Source organism: Nerophis ophidion, linkage group LG26, assembly GCF_033978795.1.
Source record: "Nerophis ophidion isolate RoL-2023_Sa linkage group LG26, RoL_Noph_v1.0, whole genome shotgun sequence".
Taxonomy (NCBI): domain Eukaryota; kingdom Metazoa; phylum Chordata; class Actinopteri; order Syngnathiformes; family Syngnathidae; genus Nerophis; species Nerophis ophidion.
Genome location: NC_084636.1, coordinates 18,267,929 through 18,291,789, shown reverse-complemented (window position 1 = coordinate 18,291,789; position 23,861 = coordinate 18,267,929). Strand labels below are relative to the sequence as shown.

Sequence of the window (23,861 nt, the reverse complement as noted above, 5' to 3'; positions counted from 1 at the left end):
TTTCAACCCATATTCAATTGAATGCACTACAAAGACCAGATATTTGATGTTCAAACTCATAAACGTTATTTTTTTTTTGCAAATAATCATTAACTTAGAATTTCATGGCTGCAACACGTGCCAAAGTAGTTGGGAAAGGGCATGTTCACCACTGTGTTACATCACCTTTTCTTTTAACAACACTCAATAAACCTTTGGGAACTGAGGAAATTAATTGTTGAAGCTTTAAAAGTGGAATTCTTTACCATTCTTGCTTGATGTACAGCTAAGTTGTTCAACAGTACGGGGTCGTATTTAACGCTTCATAATGCGCCACACATGTCTGGACTGCAGGCGGGCAAGGAAAGTACCCCCACTCTTTTACTACGAAGCCACACTGTTGTAACACGTGGCTTGGCATTGTTTTGCTGAAATAAGCAGGGGCGTCCATGATAATGTTGCTTGGATGTCAACATATGTTGCTCCAAAACCTGTATGGACCATTCAGCATTAATGGTCCCTTCACAGATGTGTAAGTTACCCATCTCTTGGGCACTAATACACCCCCATACAATCACAGATGCTGGCATTGAACTTTGCGGCTATAACAATCCGGATGGTTATTTTACTCTTTGTCTCGGAGGACACCACGTCCACAGTTTCAAAATATAATTTGTAATGTGGACTCATCAGACCACAGAACACTTTTCCCCTTTGCATCAGTCCATCTTAGATGACCTCGGGCCCAGCGAAGCCGGCGGCGTTCCTTGGTGTTGTTGATAAATGACTTTCGCTTTGCATAGTAGAGTTTTAACTTGCACTTACAGATGTAGCGACCAACTGTAGTTACTGACAGTGGTTTTATGAAGTGTTCCTGAGCCCATGTGGTGATATCCTTTACACACTGATGTTGGTTTTTTGATGCAGTACAGCCTGAGGGGTCAAAGGTCCGTAATATCATCGCTTACGTGCAGTGATTTCTCCAGATTCTCTGAACCTTTTGATGATTTTACGGACCGTAGGTGGTAAAATCCCTAAATTCCTTGCAATAGCTCGTTGAGAAATTTTGTTCTAAAACTGTTTGACAATTTGCTTACTAATTTGTGACCCTCACCCCATCCTTGTTTGTGAATTACTTAGCATTTCATGGAAGCTGCTTTTATACCCAATCATGGCACCCACCTGTTCCCAATTAGCCTGCACACCTGTGGGGTGTTCCAAATAAGTGTTTGATGAGCATTCCTCAACTATATCAGTATTTATTGCCACCTTTCTTAACTTCTTTGTCACATGTTGCTGGCATCAATTTCCAAAGTTAATGATTATTTGCAAAATAAAAATGTCTATCAGTTTTAACATCAAATATGTTGTCTTTGTAGCATATTTAACTGAATATGGGTTGAAAATTATTTGCAAATCATTGTATTCTGTTTATATTTACATTTAACACAATTTCCCAACTCATATGGAAACAGGGTTTGTATGATATACCTGCTCTTGTTTTATTTAGGCTCATGAAGAATTGCTGGAAAAGTTAGTGCTTACTCAAAAAGAAACTGCAGAAGCAGCCCGTCACATCAAGGAGGTAAACCGGTTGGATTGGAGGCATAATTGCATTGTTTTTTTCATGGCTTTTAAAAGCATAATTGCCAGTATAAACACAAAGGGTGTTAAAATATTTGTTGTCGTTAGTTGACAGATCTGGCACGGTCTCAGATTGAAGGTGCTCTAGCTGTCTCTGTTGTTGCTCCTGAGCAATCTGTTCAAAGCAAGCATCAGCGGGAGAAGAAGCAGAACAGGCCTGATTCTGGCAGGTAAGACTTCTTTCCCACTTATGTTACCAATTAATGTCCTAACAATTCCAATAATTGAGAAACAGCAATTGATGCTAATTCATACACACTGACATTGACAGCTATCCTTTGACTTCCAGCTTCCAGAGAGAGTCGTCAAGTCGAAGCCCAAGTCACACCGAATCACAACCCGTGCAAAGACCTAATCTCAGGTATTTACCAGTTATCTTTACATAACACTGCTTTATTTGTGGATGAGAGGACATCAAATTAACAATGTTCTCTTCACCCCTCGCTTTTCTTTAGTGGTGCAGACTCCAGCACCCTCAGTAGCCCCTCACGTACATCAACAGACCTTATAAAACCAGTAAACAAAGAGGAGGCTGAATTGGAATGGAAGAACGATGAGAAGCAGGCAGAGCCGGAAGCAGGCTGCAGTTCAATTGATGAGGAAGGTCCTACAGCAGATAATGAATCTGTCTGTAGCGAAAGCATTCCCTCTCTAATAGATGACAAAGGTAAAATACTACAAGCACGCCACCATTAAACCCAGTCAGTTAACAATTCTGTGTGCATATATACAGGTATATTTATATATATATGTATATGTTTGTTTATATAATGTGTATGTATATATGCATGCATGTATGTATGTATATGTGTGTGTGTAGATATGTATTCATATATGTACAAACCCCGTTTTCATATGAGTTGGGAAATTGTGTTAGATATAAATATAAAAACGGAATACAATGATTTGCAAATCATTTTCAACGCATACCTGATAAACATTTTTTTTTGCAAATAATCATTAACTTTAGAATTTGATGCAAGCAACACGTGACAAAGAAGTTGGGAAAGGTGGCAATAAATACTGATAAAGTTGAGGAATGCTCATCAAACACTTATTTGGAACATCCCACAGGTGTGCAGGCTAAGTGGGAACAGGTGGGTGCCATGATTGGGTATAAAAGCAGCTTCCGTGAAATGCTCAGTCATTCACAAACGAGGACGGGGCGAAGGTCACTACTTTGTAAACAAATGCGTGAGCAAATTGTCAAACAGTTTAAGAACAACATTTCTCAACCGTCTACTGCAAGGAATTTAGGGATTTCACCATCTACTGTCCGTAATACGATGAAAAGGTTCAGAGAATCTGGAGAAATCACTGAACATAAGCGATGATATAACGGACCCTCGTTCCTTCAGGCGATACTGCATCAAAAAGCGACATCAGTGTGTAAAGGATATCACCACATGGGTTCAAGAACACTTCTGAAAACCACTGTCAGTAACTACAGTTTGTCGCTACATCAGTAAGTGCAAGTTTAAACTCTACTATGCTAAGCCAAAGCCATTTATCAACAACACCCAGAAACGCCGGCGACTTCTCTGGGCCCGAGTTCATCTAAGATGGACTGATGCAAAGTGGAAGAGTGTTCTGTGGTCTGACGAGTCCACATTTCAAATTGTTTTTTGGAAACGATGAACGTCGTGTCCTCCGGACTAAAGATGAAAAGAACCATCAGGACTTTTCTAGCTGCAAAGTTGAAAAGCCAGCATCTGTGATGGTATGGGGGTGTATTAGTGCCCAGGGCATGGGTAACTTACACATCTGTGAAGGCACCATTAATGCTGAAACGTACATACAGGTTTTGGAGCAACATATGTTGTCATCCAAGCAACGTTATCATGGTTGCTCTTGCTTATTTCAGCAAGACAATACCGAGTCACTTGTTACAACAGCGTGGCTTCATAGTAAAAGAGTGTGGGTACTAGACTGGCCTGCCTGTAGTCCAGACCTGTCTCCCATTGAAAATGTGTGGCACATTATGAAGCCTAATATACCACAACAGAGACCCTGGACTGTTGAACAACTTGAGCTGTACATAAAACAAGAATGGGAAAGAATTCCACCTGAAAAGCTTCAAAAATGTGTCTTTTCAGTTCCCAAAGGTTTATTGAGTGTTGTTGAAAGAAACACTTATGTTACACAGTGGTGAACATGCCCTTTCCCAACTATTTTGGCACGTGTTGCAGCCATGAAATTTTAAGTTAATGATTATTTGCAAAAAAAAAATTAAGTTTATGAGTTTGAACATCCAATATCTTGTCTTTGTAGTGCATTCTATTGAATATGGGTTGAAAATGATTTGCAAATCATTGTATTCCGTTTTTATTTACATCTAATACAGTTTCCCAACTCATATGGAAACAGGGTTTGTATGTATGTATATATATATATATATATATATATACATATATATATATTAGAGATGTGTGTTTTGCGGTCTCGTCCGCGGATAAACCGCGGGTCGGGCGGGTGACATGACGAAAAAATAGATTCTAATTAGATTCGGGCGGGTGGCGGTTGATCCATTTGGAAATATTTGTTATACATGGTTCAGGGATCGGTATCCTTTACCATTCAAAGAACCATTTAGGACCCGTGACACAAAGTGAAGAAGACAATAAGAGACGCAAACATTCTTTAGAATGACTGCCGGCAGTCACCCAGTATTAGGTCGTGCTATGATGCCATTGGCGTTGTCGCCTTCTACAGCATGTACAATCGGCTTGTCTGTCCAGCAACATGTTGTGTGTGGATTCCGCAGATACACGCACACGACTGCAAGGCATACTGGGTGACACAGAATACACTAATGGTTGTGATATAAACAATTTTCACACTTTTACTAATATGCGCCACGCTGTGAAGCCACACCAAACAAGAATGACAAACACATTTCGGGAGAACAACCTCACAGTAACACAACATAAACGCAACACAACAAATACCCAGAATCCTTTGCGTCCATTACAAAACCTGACTATTTTATACACCCCGCTAGCAGCAAAACCCGCCACCCCCCCGGGGTTGGGGGCGCGGGCGTGTAAAATATATTCAGGTTTGTCACGGATGCAAAGGATTCTGGGTATTTGTTGTGTTGCTTTTATGTTGTGTTACTGTGAGGATGTTCTCCCGAAATGTGTGTTTGTCATTCTTGTTTGGTGTGGCTTCACAGCGTGGCGCATATTAGTAAGAGTGTTAAACTTGTTTATATCACAACCATCAGTGTACTCTGTGTCACCCAGTATGCCTTTCAATCTTGTATGTGTGATTGTGGAAGCTGCATACAGCATGTTGCCGGACTGGCAACAGTTTGTACATGTTGTTGAAGGTGGTTAAGACAATGGCTTCATAGCACGCCCTTATTCTTGTCATCAGGATGAACACCATCGGATATATCCGAGAACGTTAGCTGCTCCCATTGTCTTTACCTTGTGAAACGGGTTTGAATAGATTTTTAAGTTGTAAAGGTGGCCGACCTCTGATATATTTCAACGGGCGGGCGTGCGTGTATAAATGTATATCAAAATCAAACAAATGTATGTTTATAATATATTTATATTTGTATATCTATAGAAATATATCTACATTAATTTGTGTGTATATATATATATATATATATATATATATATATATATATATATATATATATAAAACTATTTAAGTTGCCAGGTCAATTAATGGTATAATACATTACTTATGTTCATCTCGTTGCGCAGAGTATTCTTTCAAGTTTGACACATCCAGGACGGAGGATGAAGCTGAGGAGCATTCCTTCAACTCTCTACCGCCGTCTAAGGTGCACCGTCGGAGTTCTTTGGAGAAGAGGCCAGACAACTACAAGGAATCAAAAGATGAGACTTCAAACCACACCACATCTGTCTCAGAGTCACATAACATCACAAAGGTGGGAGTCCTGTTTTGTGCAGAAAGAGGTGTGAGTAAGGAGGAAAGATCTTAAATGTCATCGCCCAAGTACAATGACATTTTTTAAACAATCAATGTGTTGTGGTTTGTTTGCTATATTTTTAAGTCCTGGTGCATTGTCTAATACCTCTTTGCAATTTCACAATGAAACTCTATTTAACTTACAGTTTTTTAATGTACTGCTTTTCCTTTCTGTATGATTATATTGTTGATATTTTCCTTCCACAGTCTCAGAATACAAGCATGGCCTTTTCTGGTGGACAGGACAGCTTCTCCCGGTTCAAGATGGACATGGTGCGTCAATATGCAAAGGACGAAGACCTGAGGCTGCAGCATCAGAACGCTTTGCTGCGTTTGCGACAGAAAGCTGTCAAGGAAAAGATCAGAACCGAGCTTGCCTGGCTGGAGCACCAAAAGAAGCAGCTTAGGAACAAAGGCGAGGATGACAAATTGCCACCTATCAGGAAGAAGCAGAAGGGTCTTTTGTTGAGACTCCAGGAGGAACAGGTACTTGATATCAATTTTATATCCACCATAAACCAAATGACCTATTACATTGCACTTATTTTTGATTATTTTTAATGTGCTGTCATTCTTCAAGGCTGAGATCAAGCGCCTTCAGGAGGCTAACAAAGCAGCAAGAAAAAAAAAACAGCAATTGTTGAAGCAACAGGAGGAGATTGAGCAGATGAGGAGCTCAACATTGAGACTGAAAGAGCGTCTCAAGTCTGTTGGCTGTGAAGCACCGCCTGTAAGTAATTCAACAGTTGCTAATTATCGCTTAGGGTAAAGCTTGATTTCGACAACTTTCAAACCTGTATTACTTTACTGCTTTGAACGTGAATGGTCATAATGTATCTGCATATTTATTTTGATTTTTTTTCTCCAGGAATCTCCGATTTCAGAAGCTCCGCTGTCAGAGGCTGTGTCCTCCCACATGAAGCATGCTGATGACAGCCGCACCCCATCGCCTTCACCTTCTATCTCTGGAAGTGAAACTAGCAGCATCATGCAGAAGCTCAAGAGGATGCGCTCCCACATGGATGAAAAGTAATTGAACTTCTTCCTTTTTACCCTTTTATAATTAGATATGAAAATTATTTTATTTGTTTTATGAGAACTTCCCTTACACTTATCTTCAGTTTTGTTTTTGGCCCCTTGTGTGCTTTAATTTTCCATTAGTGCTCGCTCACTGTTGTGGACTAAAACAAATGAGCAACTAACCCAAATTTGAGACTAACAATAATTTAACTTCATGGAATCTATATCAATCCTGTGGATATAAATATAAGCATGCTCAGTGTTCCCTTTCTATATGTAGCCAGCCAGCATTCACTTACATGTATTCTGTACTGTATAGTATGTGGTATTGCACTGTTCTATCTAACCACCACAAAGGGGATACTATGTAGAGTAGATGAGAGAGTACATATTCTAATGTATACAGATGTATTCATGTTGTTGTGTCAGTTTTGTAATTGTTTGTTCCATTGCTACTTGTTTGTGTTGATCAGTAGCTGCATGTGATTGGTGTTAGTGTGGATTTATGGCTTTGCATACAGCTTGGATCATGTGATTGCAGAGCCTTTCACAACAGCTGAGTAGCTAAAATAATTGTGTTATGTTTTCTGGTAATGATGTTTGGATATTCCGGATTTAATGCTGGTTTCTCAAAAATATTATTTACCACTGGCCCGCTTTTGACAATATTCAATATTGTGCATTGCTTCTCAATTAATACATTATCAGTAGGGATGTATTGGGATCAAAATCTCACGGTACAATGTTATGTAAGGCCATGGTGCTTAAAAAAAACAAAAATATGCCATCGTGTGTAAAATGAAGTATTAAGAATGTTTAGGATGAACACCATCCATCCATTTTCTGCCGCTTATTCCCTTTGGGGTCGCAGGGGGCGCTGGTGCCTATCTCAGCTACAATCGGGCGGAATGCGATGTACACCCTGGACAAGTCCCCACCTCATCGCAGGGCCAACACAGATATACAGACAACCTTCACACTCACATAACGTGGACCCCGACTTAAACAAGTTGAAAAACTTATTCGGGTGTTACCATTTAGTGGTCAATTGTACGGAATATGTACTGTACTGTGCAAACTACTAATAAAAGTATCAATCAATCAATCAACATTCACACACTAGGGCCAATTTAGTGTTGCCAATCAACCTATCCCCAGGTGCATGTCTTTGGAGGTGGGAGGAAGCCGGAGTACCCGGAGGGAACCCACGCATTCACGGGGAGGACATGCAAACTCCACACAGAAAGATCCCGAGGACTACTCAGGACCTTCGTATTGTGAGGCAGACGCACTAACCCCTCTTCCACCGTGAAGCCCTAGGATGAACACACTTACTGTAATTGGACACAAACATGATGCTAACATTTTCAAATCATATTTATTTCTACAAACAAGTATTCTAAGTGCAAAGAATTGTGAGGCAAAATACATTCTCTATCTCTTAACGTTTTTACTTTCAGAGAAGCAGTGTCCTCTACAGTGGACATGTTTTATATCAGTTTTGAAAATGCTGTTTGAGTTTCTCATAAAAGCAGTGGCGGCCATGCGTTTCCCACCTAGGCCTTCAGTGATCTCCGATTCAATGATTACATCTCAAAATACCATAATGGATGTCATCACATGACCATCGCTGGAGAAATACTATACATATACATATACATATACGCATATACGCACTACTGGGATTGAATCACCTCAACAGTGTACAAAACGGGTTATTTTCTGGTGCATTTAAAAATCAGTGACCGTATTTTTCGGACTATAAATCGCAGTATTTTTCATAGTTTGGCCAGGGGTGCGACTTATACTCAGGAGCGACTTATGTGTAAAATTATTAACACATTACTGTATAATATCAGATGATATTATTTAGCTCCTCTCTGAGCTGCTACCTTACCGTGGTAGAGGAGTTTGCGTGTCCTAATTATCCTAGGAGCTATGATGTCCGAGCGCTTCTATGCCCCCTGGTAGGGTCTCCCAAAACAAACAGGTCCTAGGTGAGGGATCAGACAAAGAGCAGCTCGAAGACTTCTATGGATATATAACAACAGAGACTCAGTTTTCCCTCGCCCGGACGCGGGTCACCACGGCCCCCCTCTGGAGCCAGGCCCAGAGTTGGGGCCCGATGGCGAGCGCCTGGTGGCTGGGCCTGTTCACATGGGGCCCGGCCGGGCACAGCCCGGAAAGGCAACGTGGGTCACCCCTCCAATGGGCTCACCACCCATAGCAGGGGCCATAGAGGTCGGGTGCGTTGTGAGCTGGCCGGAAGCTGAAGGCAGGGCACTTGGCGGTCCGATCCTTGGCTACAGTAGCTAGCTCTTGGGACGTCACCTCATCGAGGGAAGGAGCCTGAGCTAGTGCGCGAGGTAGAGAAGTTCCGACTGGAAATAGTCGGACTCACCTCGACGCACAACAAGTGCTATGGAACCAGTTCTTTCGAGAAGGACTGGACTCTCTTCCACTCTGGCGTTGCACGCAGTTAGAGGCGATGAGCTAGGGTAGTAATTCTTGTTTCCCCCCCGGCTCAAAGCCTGTACGTTGGAGTTTAACCCAGTGGACGAGAGGGTAGCCTCCCTCCGCCTTCGGGTGGAGGGACGGGTCCTGACTCTTGTTTGTGCTTACGCACCAAACAGCAGTTCAGAGTACCCACCCTTTTTGGATACGCTCAAGGGAGTACTGGAAAGTGCTCCCCCGGGTGATTCCCTTGTCCTACTGGGGGACTTCAACAGACATGTTGGCAACATGTTGAAACCTGGAGAGGCTTGATTGGGAAGAATGGCCGCCCGGATCTGAACCCGAGTGGTGACTTTTGTGCTTGTCACAGATTGTCCATAACAAACACCATGTTCAAACATAAGGGTCTCCGTATGTGCACTTGGCACCAGGACACCCTTGGCCGCAGTTCCATGATCGACTTTGTAGTTGTGTCATCGGATTTACGGCCTCATGTTTTGGACACTCGGGGAAAGGGAGGCGCGAAGCTTTCTACCGATCACCACCTGGTGGTGAGTTGGCTGCGATGGTGGGGCAGAATGCCAGACAGACCTGGCAGGCCCAAACGCATTGTGAGGGTCTGCTGGAAACGTCTGAAAGAGTCTCTTGTCAGAGAGAGTTTCAATTCCAACCTCCAGAAGAACTATGAACATGTCACGAAGGAGGTGCTGGACATTGAGTCTAAGTGGACCATGTTCTGCACCTCTATTGTCGAGGCAGCTGATTGGAGCTGTGGCCGCAAGGTAGGTGGTGCCTGTCGTGGCGGTAATCCTAGAACCCGTTGGTGGACACCAGCGGTGAGGGATGCCGTCAAGCTGAAGAAGGACTCCTATTGGGTTCTTTTGGCTTTTAGGACTCTGGAGGCAGTGGACAGGTACCTACAGGCCAAGCGGTGTGCAGCTTTAGCGGTCGTGGAGGCCAAAACTCGGACATTGCAGGAGTTCAGGGAAGCCATGGAAAATGACTTCCGGACGGCTTCGAAGCGATTCTGGACCACCATCCGCTGCCTGAGGAAGGGGAATCAGTGCACTGTCAACACTGTGTATGGTGCGGATGGTGTCCTGCTGACCTCGACTGCGGATGTTGTGGATCGGTGGAAGGAATACTTCGAAGACCTCCTCAATCTCACCAACACTTCTTCCTATGAGGAAGCAGTGCCTGGAGAATCTGTGGTGGGCTCTCCTAGTTCTGGGGCTGAGGTTGCTAAGGTAGTTAAAAAGCTCCTCGGTGGCAAGGCCCCGGTGGTTGATGAGACCCCCCCGGAGTTCCTTAAGGCTCTGGATGCTGTGGGGCTGTCTTGGTTGACAAGACTCATGCAGCATCACGTGGACATAAGGGGAAAGACCTCTGGATTGACAGACCAGGGTGGTGGTCCCTCTCTTTAAGAAGGGGGACCGGAGGGTGTGTTCCAACTATCATGGGATCACACTCCTCAGCCTTCCCGGTAAGGTTTATTCAGATGTACTGGAGAGGAGGCTACGCCAGATAGTTGAAACTCGCATTCAGGAGGAACAGTGTGGTTTTCGTCCTGGTCGTGGAACTGTGGACTAGCTCTATACTCTCGGCAGGGTCCTTGAGGGTGCATGGGAGTTTGCCCATCCAGTCTACATGAGCTTTGTGGACTCTGTGAAGGCATTCGACCGTGTCCCTCGGGAAGTCCTGTGGGGAGTGCTCAGAGAGTATGGGGTACCGGACTGTCTGATTGTGGCGGTCCGCTCCCTGTACGATCAGTGTCAGAGCTTGGTCCCCTAAAACCACAGCACAACAATCCAAAAGCAAAGATCACAAACATGACCTACAACAATCCAAGTTTCCAGTGAGGGTTGGACTCTGTCAAGGCTGTCTTTTGTCACCGATTCTGTTCATAACTTTTATGGACAGAATTTCTAGGCGCAGTCGAGGCGTTGAGGGGATCTGGTTTGGTGGCTGCAGGATTAGGTCTCTGCTTTTTGCAGATGATGTGGTCCTGATGGCTTCATCTGGCTGGGATCTTCAGCTCTCACTGGATTGGTTTGCAGCCGAGTGTGAAGCGACCGGAATGAGAATCAGCACCTCCAAGTCCGAGTCCATGGTTCCCACCCGGAAAAGAGTGGAATACCATCTCCGGGTTGGGGAAGAGACCCTGCCCCAAGTGGACTCGGAGTTCAAGTACCTAGGAGTCTTGTTCAAGAGTGAGGAAAGAGTGTATCGTGAGATCGACAGGCGGATCGGTGCGGCGTCTTCAGTAATGCGGACACTGTATCGATCCGTTGTGATGAAGAAGGAGCTGAGCCGGAAGGCAATGCTCTCAATTTACCGGTCGGTCCGCGATGAGGTGGCAACCTTGCCTTCCGCCCGATTGTAGCTGAGATAGGCACCAGCACCCCCCGCAATCCCAAAAGGGAATAAGTGGTAGAATATGGATGGAATTCGTTCTAATCCTCACCTATGGTCATGAGCTTTGGGTCATGACAGAAAGGACTAGATCACGGGTACAAGCGGCCTAAATGAGTTTCCTCCACCGGGTGGCGGGGCTCTCTCTTAGGGCGAGAAGCTCTGTCATCCGGGAGGATTTCAAAGTAAAGCCGCTGCTCCTCCACATCGACAGAAGCCAGATGAGGTGCTTCGGGCATCTGGTCAGGATGCCACCCGAACGCCTCCCTAGTGAGGTGTTTAGGGCACGTCCAACCGGTATGAGGCCACGGGGAAGACCCAGGACACGTTGGGAAGTCTGTCTCCCGGCTGGCCTGGGAAAGCCTCGGGATCCCACAGGAAGAGCTGGACGAAGTGGTTGGGGAGAGGAAAGTCTGGGCATCCCTGCTTAGGCTGCTGGCCCTGCGACCCGACCTCAGATAAGCGGAAGAAGATGGATGGATAGAATATTATTTAACCCATTCATGTTAGAGACTAGACATATAAGATTTCATGGGATTTAGCAATTAGGAGTGACAGATTGTTTGGTAAACGTATAGCATGTTCTATTTGTTAGTTATTTGAATGACTCTTACCATAATATGTTGTGTCAACATACTAGGCACTTTTTCAGTTGGTTATTTATGCGTCATATAATGTACACTTATTCAGCCTGTTGTTCACTATTCTTTATTTATTTTAAATTGGCTTTCAAATGTCTATTCTTGGTGTTGGGTTTTATCAAATAAATTTCCCCCAAAAATGCGACTTATACTCCAGTGCGACTTATATATGTTTTTTTCCTTCTTTTTTATGCATTTTCGGCCGGTTACGACTTATTCTCCGAAAACTACGGTAAAAGCATCAGCAATTAAAACATATTTTATGTGGTACTGTCAAAATAGAAATTGCAAAAACATATTAAAAGTCAAAAAAATAAAATATGTGAAGTCACAATTTATAGGACCTATTCGACGCCGTATAAGCCAGAGGTACCCCTTGTCGTCGGCTTATTTGAGTGGAAATGGCGAGAAATTTCCCCATTTCGTAACCAGAAAAGGTGGTTGGGCGACATCGTCTCACAAGATGTAGTTTCTCTTCAAATACCCGTCTTGAAAATGGCCTCGCAACTATATATCTGCCACCAAATCAACGTTTTGTTCTCCTTCTGTCCTATCCCGTTATGGCTACTGCACAACACTTCCTACTTCCTGCTAAATTGAAACTTGTGACTGGATACTTTCTCAACTCTGTATTCTCAAATTCATCAAAAGGTCCCGATGACTATCCAATCACAGGACGCGTCAAATGTCACGTTCAACGTGAGGCCATCAAGTAGGCCTTACTGACAACAACTCGTGATCTGATTGACTATCGCAACTGTCTATCAACGGTATGTGCCCGTTTACTTAAAGTGCACAGATGCCCGCATTGTTGAATTTGAAGGCCCCGGGCAGATTTCGTGCAGCTTGGCAACATAAGCTAGCTGAATTGTAATCGGATACAAACTAAAACTAAAAACAACAGCACTGTAAAGAGCAGAATATGACATGAAGAGAATATGAACACTTATAGATATTTAGGGAAAGTAAATTAAAAAAATACCTATCATTAATTATGATGATGATTTCTGGTTATGTTAGGCCAGCAGCGAAGGCCTTGCTGGCCCTGACGGCCCACCACTGCAGAAAAGTAACTCACATTTTACCTTTTAATACTGTAAAAACCTCACAAATTGACATTAATCTGTGCTTGCGTTATTTTCTCCGGGTGATGGCAGTTTATCCAGTAATTCGGTTTCCAGCAGAGGCTTTCCCTCGGCATGGTGCGTCATGATCGAGTCTTTTTTGGCTTGGAACACTTAAGACGAACGTGGCGCGCTTTTACCTCGGCCACAGAGGTTATGTTTTTGCCAGGTTGTGTTTGTCTATTTGTTAGCAACATAACTTAAAAAGTTATAAACCTGTTTTGTTTAAAAAAAATAAAAAAAAAACTTTTCTACTACAAAGTGGAACACACCTCACTTCCTGCTTCCTCTTTTGCTCCACAGCCCCACATTGTGACACGCGCTGCACAGAGCTCTGGGAGATGTAGTTTATTTCAGACTCGTCAAAGCAAAAGAGCCAGAAAAAAACTAGACTAACCAAGTTTTTGTTTGATACCGTCACATTGCCCTGCAATTTTGAGAAGATTTAGAAACCGTAATACGGCATTATCTACAATTTCGTTAAACCCTTAATCATCAGTCATTTTATCACAGTAACAATTAGGTACACTGCGTACAACAGTCCGGGCGGCTTCTAATATTCCTCTTTGCTGATAATGACCCCATGCTGTTTTGAATCTTCAGTAACTGGTATGATTCATGCATGCCCCGTGCTATTTGAAATTAACCTTTTTCAAACCAATATCTGGAAGACTCATTCCGCCAAGAGAGTTTAAATACACACAAGTCTCATATCGTTCTTTTCTTTTTCTCCCCCCCCACTTGTGTCCTTCCTTTTTCTTCCACGTTCCATTTCTTCTACATTTTCCGAATGTGTGTCTGTGTGTGTCTGTGTGCGCGATTGTTTTTTTGTTGCATGTTTGTGTGTTGTAGTCACTGTTCCCCTGTACATTGCTTCTTCTCTGTGTTCACTTCCCAACACTGGGCTTCCCTTAGTGTCTGTCTTCCCAACCTTCATCCTAAATTCCAGCTATTTGTCTCCAACCAGTTGGTCAGGTACTGTACAGTTTCTCCCTTACCTCTCTTGCTGCACTTGCACTGAGCTGGGTCTCCACACTCCAAACTCAACAAAGCCCTTCTCCTCCTCCTAATAGAAAATGATTGTGTTTACGCATTGGCACTGCCCTATACAAGTGTGTGATGGTGAATTTTGAATGATGTTTGAGGTTACTTGAGGGTTTTCTTTTTCTTTTCAGAATTGAATGTGTGAAGAGTGATTTTAAAATGCCCAAGAAAAGTTGTGTCGTTGAAATACGCTAACCTTTTGGCATCTTGCAAACTGTAAACATAGTGGCAATGATTATCAACAGTATTTTTTGAAAATGTTGGCAGTGAAGGTCAGAGGTTAAGCTTATTTTGATCATAACTTTCCTTGTTGGTGGGGAATTCTGGACTTTATACAACAATTTGCACTTTCTGGTGTGTTACATTTTCCACTGTGTTCCTCACCTCGCTAATGACAAGTTTACTTACAAAGCATTAAATCGGTGTCTTGCTGTATATTGGCTTTTCAACCACAGCACAGTTCTTGATACAGTTTTAGATTAAGCCACACTACTGTATGGCATAGAAAATAAGTGGTAGTGCTATGAGCCTAGAAAATCCTAAATGTTCCTCTATCGGGAAACTGCTGCACCAGATGGAATAGGAAGTACAGTGGTACCTTAACTTATGAGTAATTCGAGATACAAGCTGTCTCTCTGCCTATTGTTATACTTTAAGTTGCGGACAGAATTTGAGTTTCTGTAATAGCATTTTTGCCGCTTGTTGAAGTAGTATTTGTAACAGGGTTGTGCCGTTTTGAGCAATTACTATTGTTACACGTTGCTGGTCCTGCTTTGTTTACGAATGAAACAGAAATTTTAATTAGACCGTTTATGTGTTTTTTGAAACGCTGCTCAGATATCCATGCAGTCCTGCCCTCCAACCACTGGAACTGATAGAGGAGAAGTTAACAATCGAAACAAAGAAACTAACTATTTAAAATATGTCCTACTGGTTCGCAGCCTCGCCTCAAAATGTAAGCGATTATTATGCAAGCTGCAGCCAACACATGTCATAGAAATTTTGGGAAGCTGCAGAAGCCGTGTTTAGTGTGTTTAAACTTCTTCTGTCTAGTTCTGACTCAACACACTTGACAGTAAAGCATTAAATTTGCTACACAGATATACATATTGTTTATTGTCGACTCTGACCACTCTGTTTGATTTCAATTAATTTCAATAGGCGGGGTTGATTTGAGAAACACATTTTTTTAGTGACAAGCTCGGTCGTGGAACACAATCTGCTCGTAAGTTGAGGTACTATTGTACAGTTAACCAATATGTCTAACTAAGAAAATATGTAGGCAATAATTCAGTATCTGATTTGTCATTAGTTTGAATTAGGAGAATATGTTTTAAGACTAAAACAGGTTTAAACAATGTTCCAGAGTAATAATACCTGTGCCAATGCGACACAACATAATAAGAAACTGGGAGTGGAAGAGGACATATCATTAAATATTTTAAGATATATGTTGTGTTGTAAACCACCAAATTTTTTATTTTTTTATTTTTTTAAAGTTTCCCTCCGTGACGTTGGACATGCTTCCCTAGCTAGTGGTGGGTCAGAGGCAGTATAATGTCAATGAGGAAATGGGTTTTTCCATCATGACCTCATGAAAACCCAGAACTTCAATAGAATAGAATAGAAAGTACTTTATTGATCCCTGCGGGAAATTCAGCACCACAGTTCGCACACAATAGACAATAATAGTAATAAATAATATATAACATATATTATATATTTAATATATAATATATGAATAGTATTAAAAAAAAAGCAACTTCTCAAGAGTTGAGCAAAAAGTGAATAAGATAATAGTTTTTTCTCTCGGTTGGTGGTCATGAACAGGCTCTAGGTGCACATATTACTTTTGTAATGTATTTTAAAAGTCACTTTGACTAACAGGCCATTTAAATTTTTCATAAATCAACTCATATCGCACTGGTATGTTACCCAGAAAGGTATTTGTTGCCTTTATTTATTGGATGTTAGATATCTCAGGGAAATAATGAAAAGCACGTTTGAGGTGGGTTTCTCTGAAACAGGTTTGTCTTGGTGGTTTGGGTTTGCCTGCTTCTTCTACTTTTTGTCCTGATCATTAAACATGCCATCTATTTTCCTCCTGTCTAACAGCATTTTAATATTCTCCCTTTCTTCCAACCTCTCACACACTTTTAATATCTGTCTTTTTCTTTGCCATTATTCATACCATTCACTTATTAGATTCCTGACTAAGCGGGAACAGCAACTAATGCACAGGCGTCACCATGCCGAGGAGCTTCTGCAGTGGAAACAGCGTCTTGATCAAGAGGAAGCAGATGTTCTGAGGATAGAGCAGGAGGCCCTGGCTGGTTGGACTGAGGGTTCAAAGAGTCACAGCAAGGAGATATCGGAAGTTATCCCTGAGCCTATTAATCGTCAAATCTCAGAGCGAAGAGCAATCAGTGACAAAGGTGAAGTACAGCATTATTTCATTCCAAAATCCGTGATTTTTGATTGGTAGAAACAATTTAATTAGTGGAGGAAAAAAGTAGATCTCCACTTTGACTAATTTTGTGTGTGGTTTTATTTTCAGAGTATGTGACTGAAGACGATTATTCTTCAGCAACATCGGAGTGCAGCATACACACAGAAGGACACTCTCAGCAGCCGAGAAATACATCCTCTGCACAACCTGCATCAGTTGCTGAAACGGTCTCCAACCTGAGCAGCCCTACAAATTACACTGAGGACTTTGCTTCACTTACACTGAGCAAGCAGGTTTGCACAAAATATATTAAGCTTAAATTGTTGGTACACAAATTGCCAAACTGCTGCTTTATGATTTAAAGTCATACCTGAACCTTCCAATCTTCTTTCCAGTCTTCTCCGGTCAAAGACAGCCGCAGCAGGGCTGCAGCTCCCTCCAATAGCAGCATGACAAGCAAGATGCAGCTTCGCTCCTCCTTCCAAATATCAAAACAGGCCCCAAATCAGCCGAGGGACACACCTGGTGAGTTATTCAACAACATAACTTACACAAGCACTGTATATGCATTGCAACCTGAGCTCTGTATGATCGTTTATTGTACCACGGAGAAAATGGAAGAGGGCAAGCAGATTGGTTGGACATTAAGAACCTGCATAGCTTGAACTGAGTTGTCAGCTGCAATGTGATGCTGCAAGCAGATTTCAGTGTGCAGCAGCAGAATAGATCACATTTTACTGCAAGTAGTATGACTAAAAAAAGACACATGTTTAGCCAAAGCGCAGAATTGTTGTGAATTAAACCACTAGTTTTCAAATGTTTTCTTCACCAAGTACTAAATATATTTTGCATTGCAAATAAATTCTTTTGCAACCAATGCTTAGTTGTCAGTTAAGTCTTAAACATGGGGCTTATAATGAGGTCTGTGGCTTTTGAAAACACTACCAATATGATCTTAGTAAGTCTTAATACAATTGTTCAAAAACATTTCACGTATATATTTATATCATAATTATTGTATACCACTCGATAGAGCATGCTTAAAACCAGTGATATGTGTACCACAGTTTAAGAATGCATGGTTTAAGCAACAAACGTCCCCATCCAAAATATTTCTGTTGTTAGTAATTGTTATTAATTGACATAGTATGTTAACCAAAACAAAAACAACGAGCATTATTTGTAAAGATAACATACACTAATCCCTAAAGAATTAGGTTTAAATTCCAGTGGGTGAAAGTTGGATTATCCATGGCTAATCGCAGAGGTCTGACTCTGCTCTCACGTTCTGTAATGTATTTTCTACATTTGCTTTTCAGAACCGATTTCAGAGCAGAGTGTCATAAAGAGCCGTATCAAGGCTCTGAAAGAAGAGCTGAGAAAACGAAAATGTATGGCCTATCAGCTCAAAAGGGAGCAGAAGATAAGAGATAAGGAGCGCCTGAAGGCACAAGAGGCCAGCCTACTGAAACAACTGGAGGTAATTATACCTATAATGTTAAATGGATGGATGTTAATTGTTTATGATCCTTTTACAGCTTTATCATAACTTTTTCCTTCCATTTTATTTCCAGAGTTATGACAATTACATTGTAAAAACCAAGGCAGAACTGAACAAAGACTCTGAGCCAACTCCTGTTAGCAAGTCTGAGAAGAAAGACTCCTTAGATACAAATCAATCCAGGCTCTTATCACCTATTCAAAGGTACAGTTGTGACAAATGGTTTGAAAATATATAGGAGTCTAAATAAACAAATAATCACCTGTTTTTTTAGGTCTGAAACGGGTAAAATACCGGCTGTAAAAGCACAAATTAATTCATCACTCCACCGAGGTAAGTTATTTTATTTGCATCATTAATTGGAGTAGGTAATCGGCTATAGATATGACCAATGTTTTTCCTCAGACATCAACAGGTCTACCTCAGCATCTGAAGATCTCTCTGATGAAGATGCATCTCCAACTTCTTTACATGGCGGTCAAGATTGCCTCACCTCAGAACTTAAGAGATGTCAATCACCAGACACTTCCTTAACAGCCTCTGCTGAACCTGATGAGATAATTAGGTCTAAGAATAACACTGTGGCTGAGTTACAGTCTCCTGCCACAGATATCAAAATTTCAGATCTTAATGGCAACCCCTCAACCTGTGACCATTCCTGTGGGTCTGAACTGGATGTGCTCTCAGTGACGGAGAAACCTGTGAAGGATGTAGAGCAGCTTTATAATTCCCAGACAGAATACCAAGATGACTTTGAGTCATCAGGACCATCAACGCCACAGAAGGAGCAACATATTTCAAAGCCGGTACCAGTTCACCATACTGAAATCAGGTCAGGTAGTCAAGATGAAGAGATAGAGGAGGACATAGCAGAAGAACAAAGTCACTATTCAATTACTAGTGCTGCAAGCCATGAATCTGGTGGCCTGTTGGATCTTCATCTGCAAACTGAAGGTGACTTTAAAAATGACGGTAACACCATCGATTCCAGCCTTCTGCAAGGCCCTTTGCCTCTGCCTGTAGATGAAATGCCTAATTTCAATATCGGAGATGGAGTTCTTGTAAACCACGTCCAACCTGGCTCTTTAAGATTTAAAGGTTCAACCAGCCTTACAGGTGGCTTTTGGGATGGTGTGGAACTTGACATCTATACAGATGCAACAGGTCAGGAGGGTTCATACGCAAAGGATGTGTCAGCTCAGTGTGAGGTCGAGCATAAAAGTAATGAGGCTATATCTGAAAATGTAAGAAGTCCGGAGAAAAGTGAAGAATGGTCTTACGATGTTTTTGGAGACCAAGTGTTAACCGATGTAGCAGAGCAAAACTTCAAGAGCCAAGAACCACCAAAAACTGAAGCACACCTTGATTCACAAGGTGACCACTCTGTACCACGAAATGCTCAGGAGTCAACTGCCATTGTGGAGATTAATGATGTTCTAAACCAATCCATACTGAAAAGTCAAGAGATAACTGGGACTGTTGAGAAGGATGACATTCTAAACAGATCCTTGACACCAAATAGTCAGGAGATGGTTCTAGATCAGTCTTTACTACATAATGATCAGAAGATTGGGACCGTAGTTGATGAGGAACATGTACACTCCAAATACCAATCAATTTCTCCTGAGGTTTCAGATGAAATTAGGTATGAGAAGGTGGAGCAAAGGCGTCTCAAATCTCCGGACACATTAGCAGACAAATTACTAAGTAACGTTGTGAACGACGCCATCCACCATTTGGTCCATCTCAAAAGGGTTAAAGAACAGAAAATCGAAGCTTCCAACAAGATCGAAGGAGGCCTCTTTGAGCTGGATGAAGGGCGTATTTATTCATTGGAACATCAAGATGGTCTATCTTCTTTTTTAACTGAAGAGGAGCCATCTTCTCCAGAGTTGTTTAACCGACCGGTGAGTCCGATTCTTCAGCTTAATACAGTAAATCAACATATGTATTTTATCAGTTATTTGGGGTGGGTAAAGGGGAAAAATCCCTTTAAAACTCTGCTGCAATTGTTAGGTAGAAATTGTTTGTGTAGCTTTTTAAAGGGGCAGCTTATACAAAGCTGTGCAAAACATGGTTCTCTTTTACCATATGTACAATATTAACAAGTACTGTATATTGCACAACACAGCAGCATTGAATTCACAACCAATGCTCTAATACCAGGGGAAAAAATACAATTTATCCAGCATCTACAGTGCAGTAAGTAACAACAGACATGTTTCAACTAACAGCTGAATATTACGACCATCAATTTAAATCACAAGGAGAGTTATATAAATCTGCTCAATGCTGAACAAACATGATAGCTAAAAGATAGTTACTGGCATTTTGTGGAGTTAATTTAAAGGGAACCTTTTGTTACCTACTGGTACCTATTTTTGGTGTATTTGGGATCTGCAGAAGTCCCGTAAATTTGAATTCAAACCATGGAGGCATGGCAGAGATTTTTATAAAAAACAGTCTTGCATTCCTTCATACTTTTCCAAACGAGCCATTTGGAATTTGTCCAATTTGTGACATTTTCCCTAAGTGTGACGTCAGCGGATATCTCCATATTTGGTAGATTTACCCAAAGAGCTTGCCGCGAGTCCACCATTTTAGTCCAACGCTGTAGTCGATAAGTTCCCTCTTGTACTCTATTCTCTTGTTTTGGGGCAGACTGGCTCGTACTTGCAGATGCATGCGCCGCTGTTGCCATTTTTAACTCAAAGTACCGTGTAATTTGTACTTACAGTATATCTGTCAGTAGACATGATATGGAAGCGCTAAATAATACATCATGGCTGGCAGGGAGAAGGCGCAGTTGAAGTGGAGGCACGTAAATAAGACTCCCCACAAAACGGCGCATGATGAAAAGATGGTCTGTGAAACCACCAATTCATGTAATGCAGACCACAAAAAAGTGTTTTTAATTTGAAAAAAATCATAAATTGACCCCTTAAAAAAAACTACATTAGAAGGTTGCCAACAGCTGCACATCTTCACTCAAAGTTTACTCATATAGAGCCCTTAATCACAAATGTCTCCAAAGGCTGTACAAGCCACAAAGACATCCTCGGCTCAGATCCCACATCAGGGTAAGAAAAAACTCAACCCTATGGGAGCAACGAGAAACCTTGGAGGGGACCGCGACCGGTGCAATAGATAGATAGATAGATAGTACTTTATTGATTCCTTCAGGAGAGTTCCTTCAGGAAAATTAAAATTCCAGCAGCAGTGTACAGAGTTGAGATCAATTTAAAGAAAAAAGTAAAAAGTAAATAATGGGGGTTTAAAAGGAAACAAAATAGAGAAATATTACCAAAATAATAAAAACAATGGGAATAACAATTTAACAGTAAAATAAGAATATAACAAGACAAAGTAGGCAGTAGTGACCATGTTATGAAAACGTTTTGCACTGTTAATGTTTTGCATCCCCTGTCATCCTAATACCCCCCGTCCCTCGTCCCCCGTCCCAGAGAGGAGTTGTACAGTCTAATGGCGTGTGGGACAAAGGAGTTCTTGAGTCTATTAGTCCTGCACTTGGGATGCAGCAGTCTAGCACTGAACAGGCTCCTCTGGCTACTGATAACGCTATGCAGAGGGTGACTGGCATCATCCAGGATGGATGCTCACTAGTTTGTCCACAGTCCTCTTCTCTGCCACCGTCACCAGTGAGTCCAGTTTCATTCCGATTGTAGAACCGGCCCGCCTGATCAGTTTCTCAAGTCGGAGCTGTCCTTCTTAGATGTACTGCCCCCCCAGCACACTACCATGTAGAACAGAACACTGGCAACCACAGACTGGTAGTACATCCACAGGAGTTTTCTACAAATGTTGAAGGAGTGCAGTCTCCTGAGGAAGTACAGCCTGCTCTGTCCTTTCTTGTACTGGTGGTCCGTGTTAACAGTCCAGTCCAGCTTATTGTCCACCCAAACCCCGAGGTACTTGAATGAGTCCACGGTCTGTACCTCAACTCCCTCGATCACAATAGGTTGTGACCGTGGACTCGACCTCCCAAAGTCAATGGACGTCGAGTGGATACGGTTAATAATGTGAGAGTCCAATCCATAGTGTGGCCAGCAGGGGATCCTCTTGCATGTAGACAAGTCGGGTTGCCGAGACCTCACCAACTAATTCATAAGGAGTGGTCCACCCTGGGTCCTGACTTGGAACACCCTCAATGGACGCTGATCCGTGATCAGGATAACCTGTCCACGCAGGAGAGGGGGGCAGAGTAGAAAAGAGAGACAGCAGATCAAATGGTCTAAAAAGGGGTCTATTTAAAGGCTACAGTATACAAATGTGTTTTAAGATGGGACTTAAATCCTTCTACTGAGGTAGCATCTCTAACTGTTGCCGGTAGGGCATTCCAGAGTACTGGAGCCCGAATAGAAAACGCTCTAAAACCTGCAGACTTTTTTGGGCTCTGGGAATCACCAATAAGCCAATTTTCTTTGAACGCAGATTTCTGACCGGGACATATGGTACAATAAAATCAGCAAGATAGGATGGAGGTAGACCAAGTATTTCATACGCAAGTAGTAATACTTTAAAGTCACATCTTAAGTGCACGGGAAGCCAGTGCAGGTGGGCCAGTATAGGCGTAATATAATCGATTTCTTCTTCTTGTCAAAAGTCGAGCAGCCACATTTTGTACCAACTGTAATCTTTTAATGCTCGACATAGGTAGACTGGAAAATATTATGTTACAGTAATCGAAACGAGACAGTGGTGGACAAGACGAGACGAATCTTAGCGACATTACCGAGATTAAAGATATCTGTTTTAGTAACACTCTGAATGTGTGACTCAAATTAGGGAGTTGGGTCAAAGATGATACCGAGATTCTTCACCAAGTCGCTTTGTGTAATGGTTTTAATCTCAAATGTTAAGGTGATATCATTATTAGCTCCTTGTGTTGAAAATTTTGAGCTGATACAAACTAGAGACCCTAGTAATAATTTGCTTTTCTCGCCCTAACACCTAGAGTGGCCTGTTTAAGGCGGGCATTATTTGGGGAATTTACAGTTTTCATAATAGTAAAAAAAAAAATCTAAGAATCTCTGTGAAGACTGAATGCAGCTGCAGTGTTTAAAAGGATAGCAACAAGAAGATAGAGAAAAAGAAGGAACTCATTGACTACAACGTCAGAATACAATGGCGGAAGCGCGCAAAGCTCTTTGGGTAAAACTTAACCATATATGGAGATATTAGCTGACTTCACCAATGGGGAAAAACTTCACAAATTGGGCAAAAAGGCTCCTTTGAAGGATGTATGAAAAAAGGCAAGATTCTTTAATAAATTTCTCCGCCATACTACCATGGTTTGATTTTAAATTTTTGAGACTTATGCACATCCCAAATACACAAAAAACAATACCAATGGGAATGAAAAGTTTTGTTTTGCATAATACAGTGGGTACGGAAAGTATTCAGACCCCTTTAATTTGTTCATTTCATTGCAGCCATTTGCAAAAATCAAAAAAGTTAATTTTTTTTCTCATTAATGTACACCCCATTTTGACAGAAACACAAAAATATTGATTTTTTGCAAATGTATTAAAAACTCAAAGATCACACGTACATAAGTATTCAGACCCTTTGCTCAATACTTTGTTGATGCACTTCTGTTAGCAATTACAGTCTCAAGTCTTAAC

At 41.9% G+C, this 23,861-nt stretch overlaps 1 protein-coding gene across 3 annotated transcripts in view; it reads left to right on the top strand.

Annotated features, from left to right (window-relative positions):
- The window catches only part of cep350 (centrosomal protein 350), a 90,953-nt gene that overhangs the window by 61,286 nt on the left and 5,806 nt on the right, over positions 1-23,861 (top strand). For 2 of the 3 annotated variants that reach the window (XM_061887981.1, XM_061887980.1), the window contains exons 18-33: positions 1,490-1,564; positions 1,672-1,793; positions 1,913-1,984; positions 2,079-2,290; positions 5,343-5,530; positions 5,779-6,057; positions 6,152-6,301; positions 6,440-6,600; positions 14,075-14,197; positions 16,472-16,701; positions 16,824-17,008; positions 17,111-17,240; positions 18,035-18,195; positions 18,290-18,420; positions 18,491-18,549; positions 18,622-20,123. In XM_061887981.1, coding sequence (XP_061743965.1) covers positions 1,490-1,564; positions 1,672-1,793; positions 1,913-1,984; positions 2,079-2,290; positions 5,343-5,530; positions 5,779-6,057; positions 6,152-6,301; positions 6,440-6,600; positions 14,075-14,197; positions 16,472-16,701; positions 16,824-17,008; positions 17,111-17,240; positions 18,035-18,195; positions 18,290-18,420; positions 18,491-18,549; positions 18,622-20,123 — 3,780 coding nt within the window. The remainder of the gene's footprint in view (positions 1-1,489; positions 1,565-1,671; positions 1,794-1,912; positions 1,985-2,078; positions 2,291-5,342; positions 5,531-5,778; positions 6,058-6,151; positions 6,302-6,439; positions 6,601-14,074; positions 14,198-16,471; positions 16,702-16,823; positions 17,009-17,110; positions 17,241-18,034; positions 18,196-18,289; positions 18,421-18,490; positions 18,550-18,621; positions 20,124-23,861) is intronic. The other variant, XM_061887982.1, reaches the window with a different exon arrangement.